The sequence below is a fragment of the Buteo buteo genome, chromosome 2 (genome assembly GCF_964188355.1).
Source record: "Buteo buteo chromosome 2, bButBut1.hap1.1, whole genome shotgun sequence".
NCBI classification, from domain to species: Eukaryota; Metazoa; Chordata; class Aves; order Accipitriformes; family Accipitridae; genus Buteo; species Buteo buteo.
Window position 1 is genome coordinate 66,948,295 of NC_134172.1, and position 6,465 is coordinate 66,954,759.

Below are 6,465 nucleotides of genomic sequence, written 5' to 3' on the forward strand. Positions count from 1 at the left end.
TAAAAATAAAACACAATTTGTTTGAAATAATAAGAAGAATGGTTTGCAGATATACTTCTGAAATTTTCTAGCTTACAGTAGGTAACATACTGAAAAAAGTTAGGTTATGGGAGAGTAACAGACAGTAAGAAGAATAAATTGAGAAGAAATTAATCTGGAAAGAAAGTCTGGTGGTAGGAGAGTACTGGAAGAATTGTTTGTTCCAGCATACATGTCCTCCAGGGCTCGACTTTTAGTTGATGAGCCCTCAGCGTGGAATTTCCATCCCAGCCTTGGGCACTTCCAGACATATAGAAAAGCAGAACTGTAGACAGCTAGCTGGAAGTCTTAACTGGCAAAACCTTAAGGCTGCTCTTTGCTTCACAGCCTCTTTGCTGTTGGTGGCAGCAGTATTGCTGGAGTTTTTGGGAATACTGATTCTGGGCTTAAATCTATTTTTGGACCCCTGTGTTACAGACCAGGTGCAGACCTGTCTTCCAAGGCCACGTGGTATTGCCACCACCAGCCTAAAGATGCTGCTGGCTCATGGCATCCTGTAAGACAGGGGTTTAACTTACTCAGCAACCCTAGTTTCAGTGCTACTGCTGCCTGGGCACCCATCCTATACCGAGGGCTTCAATTCTCTGTCTGTTACAGGTGTATATAAAATATGTTCTCATTCTTGTTTGTTTTCCTCAGATTTCTCTTTAGCTGTATTGGTAAGTCTCGGGCTGTGTTTGGCAAAGAAGAGAATTTTGGACTCTCTACTATTTGCTTTTGAGAGCAAAATACCAATTAATGAGAGGCCACAAACCTTGTGGGTTTGCAGCTCTACTGTGTATAGAAGGCAGCTAGTGACTTACAGTTTTGGTGACTAACCCTTCAGCGTGTGGGTTTGCACTTACTTGGTAAAAATGACTTTCCTTATTGAAGGGTGACTTTAGAAATAAGTTGCCCATGCTGGCAACCTGTTCATGCTGGCAGCAGGGATTGAGTCCACATGGCTATCTGCTTCTAAATCTTTTACCAGGAGATGTTCTGGCAGTAGTTAAAGCTGATTTCTTCCTCTAATCCTTATCTTGCTTGTTGGCAGACAGGTACCAGGGATAGTCATGCTGTGATTTGTGCCCTACTTATTATGGGTCCAGGGTTTTGGTGCTTTTGACATCCTTCCTCATGATATTACAGAGTCACTACTATTCTCGCTTCCAAAGCATCTGTTATGAGTCACCTTTGGCCCCATTATAAGAAATATTCTTTCTTTTATACCTTGCATCCATGTGTCCTGGTAGTATGTGAAGGTGTTTTTAATGGCAGTCTAACGGTTGTCTTAATGTAGAGTACTCTGAACAACCAGAAGCAAAGAGGTGTAAGAGGCTGTATTATAACTTAAAGACTCTCTTGTCACTCTGTAAATACTACCTCTGGCAGCATCTATGTGAAACTGTCTAAACATGCTGTTAATCATCTCTCTCCCTCGTTGCTTTATAACAAATACTTTTTTTTTTTTCTTAGGGTAGTCTACAATGAAGTCATACAGACTGCTAAATATTATATGAGAGATGTGACTGCCGTTGAATCTGCTTGGCTCTTGGAACTGGCACCTCATTTTTATCAGCAAGGAACGGTACGGAATCGGCATAAAGCCCAAACGGTACCATTGCTGCACTAGCAGCTCTTGTATCTGAACTTTTTAAGTGTTTATGTTTTGTTGTTGTCTATTTAATGGTACAAAAATGAATTTTGTTTTGTTCATTGTAGTGGTTTTAATATCAAGAAAGAGGATAATAAATTGATGCATGAAAGCTTTTTCCCTATTATCTAGCCCGCAGACATGATCTCAAAGTTACAAAATAGCCTATCACTGGTAAATGAAGCCTTCAACCATTTTACACTTGAATATAGGCACTTGGTAGCACTTCTCTGAGCAGCACTGTAGCTAGGCAGCAGCCATACTTTGTACAATAATTTGAGGAGTCTTTGCATGCTTTGCAAATGTTTGTGCAAATCCTGAGTGTTAATTATCTTTACTGCAAAAAAAATCAGCTCTGATCTGTTCAAACTTGAAATGGCAAAGAACAGCTGCTATTTGTGCAAACCTTTATTGCAAATCCTGTTGTGTGTGATATACATATGTTTTCTTTACAAGTATCTTTTAACAGTTGTCACCATCCTTTATAAACTCTGTCCCATGTGAATCCATCAATCTAGACTTATTCACTGGTCATTCTGAGGACCGGATTGGTATTATCTAAATATTAGTTATGCTGGAGCTGTTGATACCACATTGCATGTAAATACTGTACAAGCAAGATTGCCAAATTGATCTTGCAAGTGAATTTCCCATGGGAGATTAATAACTACTGAGCTTTATGTTCTAAATTAGTGAAGTATTTCCAAAATACTGAGTGAAAAAAATGCACTTGTGTATCAGACCTATGCAAAGCAAGAGATCTGTGCATATGAGCAGCCATGTTGCAAAAATGGGTGTTTCTGATTTATACATCTGCTACACTATTTGACTTTTCTGAGAATCTGATGTTTGTTTTCTTTCACTTCCTGGGGTTTTTGGAAAAAAGAAAAACACTGTGGTGCATGGAGCACCTTAGGACATACCTCTGTGGTTACAGTATACAGCAGCATTGGCATCTGTCCATGTAATTGACTTGAGAGGGTTGTTTTTTTAATATTGAGTTTGGAAAATTCATCTCAGTTATCCAGACACTTACCACCTATAAATGCACTTAATAAGTAGCTGAATATTTTTTGCCTTTTTTTTCTATAATGCATTTGCCAAAGGCAGTAATGACCCCTGCAGGGTAGACCCCTAAGTCTTTAGCTGCTGTTAGATATTCTGCAAGCATGGTGTAAGACGCAGGTGAGCCACTGTTCCAGTTGTATCAAATCTGCTCCTGGAATAATTAGTCCTTTTGACTCACAAATTTACATGCTGTAATATCCCATACATAACACAACATCCCATTATGATATGACCTCTCCACAGGCTCAGTTTTGGGATGAGGCTTTCCTTTAGGTAGGTGGTGTTGGGGAATGTGACTCAATGACTTGTTCAGGCAAAACTTGAGTTGCTTTTTGTAAGTGAAGAAGGCTTGTCTTGAATAGTACTACTTACCTGACTGAGACAACATGTTTTTCAAGGTAGTACTACTACTGTTGTAGATATGCTATGAAATTACATTAGAACCTAATTTTTACCATTGCTATCCTTTTGATTTGATAGAGATGAACTCAGTTTGCCGCATGACCTAAGCATTGCTTTAATCCTAAAATAAATGGAAGCTCTGGAGGATAGTGCTGGTTTTGAGGAAAATTCTTTTCCAGTTTGGGCAGTTACCCTTATCAGCCAAAAGGCTTGGGTGTCTTTATAAAATGTTTACAAATTAGAAATATTCCTGTTGTGTAAAGCTTTGAATTATACATGTAAATTTTGAATAAGGAAGCCATTGTAAGACACACAAATTTATGCTAATTTATAGGCATTCAGACCCTTTTTCTACTGAAGGATACATCTTTGTGTTAATAAGTGATTCCTGAAATATGAGAATTTTTATTCCTGTATCGAATTAAAAACAAATTATAACTGAATAGCATTCTGTGTGAAAAGATTTTCTTCTACAGCTTGATCATGGTCTCAGTCAATTATGTCTCATTCCAAGTTTTGCAGGATTTCATGTTTTCATTCCACATTTTTGTAGGCCTTTTTCTTTAAGAGCATATTGTTTCAAAGGTCCAATGCAACTACAGCTGCAGTGTTAACACATTAGTTAAAATCTTGTACTTCATGTACATAGTCCTAGTGTTTATGCATATGTGTTGTTGGGAGCACATGTCCATCTCTGTGTTTTTACATGCTGACAACTTACTTCCAGTGGGAAATTGTTCCTATGGTTGCAGTTAGTACAGAAATACTAGAAGATAATATTTTATACCAAGCCAGAATACCACTTTGGGGTACATGTGTTTTTTTTATTTCTTATGTTTATTTTAGCTAATATTGGTAACAAGCAGAGCTTGGGAAGGGTGGTCTTTGATATTTGTATAAGATTTTCTTTAATTGGGGATTAAAGACTGAAAGCTTTCTAGTTGAACATTTTTCTGATTGTGTATATGCTAAGCAATTTTTCTTCTCTTTTCTTGCAGCATCTTTCCTTGAAAGCAAAAAGGGCTAAAGTAGATGACCACTGATTTGACATGACTTAAGTCTTGTGACATCAGATGCAGAACCTACCAGTGATTTCAAGCTGGCTACAGTCCATTCCGCAGTCAGTTCATTAGCAATTTGATCTTACATCAACTTCAATGTTTAAATGCCTGCCAGGATCTGTAGGGGTTTATGCATGACCAATACATTGTAAACCTATGTAGAGCTTGCATTGTGGACATTTTATTCTTTGCCTACTTGACCACTGTTGTTAATCTGGGCATGTTGCTCCTTTTAAATAGGTAGAAAAACAATTTAAAAAGTAAGAGGACATACAGGACCACAAAAAAACTGAAACCTTCAAGAAGGAAACTGATTTCCTGGAGTGGTACGGCTGCCTTATGAGAGTGGGGAATAGGGTACCCTGCCTCCTATTACCTAGAGCACTGTGACTACTACCGGCCAAACTGAGACTGACTCCTGACAGCAGGAGCTCAGGGCAATGAACTAGCCCTTGAAATGCAAGGGGCTGCCATGGAAACATTGATTTCATGTTGGACCATCCCATACTGGTGCAGCTAAAAGTGCAGCTTTTACTCCCAAGCAGTAAAAGTCTCCTGCCTGAGGTCGAGCTGCCCCTGGTCCTTATGCTGTAACAGTCCTTCTGTAGGCAGCATTGTATTAAAATGTCTTGTTTCTGTATGGGAGAGTTGCTGTTTGGGGAGAGGGAGGAAAAGTAGCTCAGTATTTTTAAGAAGGATTAATTTTTTCTCAATCAGGGGACTATACACATATGTTCACAAACAATCAAATTCACAGATGGGGCTTTTTTTTTTTTTTTTTTTTCTTTTTTCATAACGAGAGAAAAGATGTTAACGTCTCACTGCTTGGAAATACCAGAAAATTTCAGCAGGGGTATAATCATGGAACACTGTTTTTTAGCCTCTGTTGTTCAGCAAAGAAGAAAATGTTCTGTACTTTTCTATAACGAACACAGTCCTATATATTTTTTTTATTAAGAATCTGTTCTTTGCTGCTTGGGACTCTTCTTCATGTGTTACTGAAGAGAAGGATGCTCTGAACTGTTGCTGCTTTAATTGGGACTCCATGGCTACTTTTCAGTAAGGAACTGTACCTTTTTGTGTTTTAACAAGATAGCTTGGATACATGTATTTATTTTTTCCATCCCTATTGATATTTATTTTAGAAACACATTGTTTGATAATTTTATTTTTGTAAGCAACTGATTTGATGAATGTGGTTTTGGCATGTTAACTATAATTTTATTTTCTTTTAAAAAAAAAAGTTATGTAAATAGGCAAAAATTTCTACGTAGAAGAAATGCCTTCCTCGTCACAGGACTGCCTTGAAAACTTTCTTGAGAGCTTCTTTACCTTCTCCCTTCCAAACACCTGCAGAGAGAACATGTTCTGTCATGTGCAATGTGTGGTCTATTCGGTGTCTATGTACTGACTGCCAGCACAAAAAGATGTACCAGTCTCCATGTATGGCACCAGCAGCATGACAAATCGTGTCACCTTCCGTGTTGTTTTCCCTGTGAACCTCACCTTTGTATTACTCTCTCTCTTAGAATGGGAGCTCTTTGGGGCAGGGACTGTCTCCTAGCCAGAGCTGAGAGCAGTGTTGTCACTTACTAAAAAGACTCAATTTGCAGGTTTTTTTCTCTTAAAGGATCGGAGAAAGAACTGAATATGAAGACTTGTAAAATGTCTGTGTCTCTCTGTCCTCTGGAAGTATTCTTAAGAAAAATAAAACCATTGAATCAAGGAAGCTTGAGAATGCATCACTTCAGCCTGAGTAGTGGGTGATTTCCCAATGTACTGGGTGGTTGCACTGTGGTGGTCTGAATTGTGACGGGCTGTCAGTGGATGGCCACTTCATTTGCCAGTTCTGAGAATTTTGGGTGGTTCTGGAGAACTCTCTTCTCCAGATGTTGTTTTACCTGGCTGTACAGCTGCAAATTTTTCTCTTGGAATGATTGCGACTCCTGCTGAGTTCAGAACCCAGGGATGTACAAGCTTTGTAATGTGCTGCAAGCAATTGTACTTTTATGAGTGCAATAGGTCTTTGTAAACAAAAACAGAAATTGAGACTTGTCTTTTTAGCAGTTTTACAAACTATTGAGGTATTGCTGGAGGTGCAGACACAGAACAGGCAGACTTTATACTAGAGATGCAGGTTAAGAATAAGCGGGTTTAGTATCCAGATTAAGGTTACCTTTAGAGAGAAAGCACAGCTTGCATCCTTTAGGTGCACCTTTGAAGGTGCTTGAAGACAGAGACCTAAAACTTTAAAGACCTGAA

General features: G+C 38.6%; 1 protein-coding gene across 2 annotated transcripts in view; it reads left to right on the forward strand.

Annotated features, from left to right (window-relative positions):
- Positions 1-5,933, forward strand: part of DHX35 (DEAH-box helicase 35) — a 33,071-nt gene extending 27,138 nt beyond the window's left edge. The window contains exons 21-22 of one of the 2 annotated variants that reach the window (XM_075059290.1): positions 1,495-1,633; positions 4,141-5,933. In XM_075059290.1, the coding sequence (XP_074915391.1) occupies positions 1,495-1,633; positions 4,141-4,185 (184 nt within the window). In that variant the 3' untranslated portion in view covers positions 4,186-5,933. The remainder of the gene's footprint in view (positions 1-1,494; positions 1,634-4,140) is intronic. The other variant, XM_075059299.1, reaches the window with a different exon arrangement.
- The last annotated feature ends 532 nt before the right edge of the window (positions 5,934-6,465 follow it).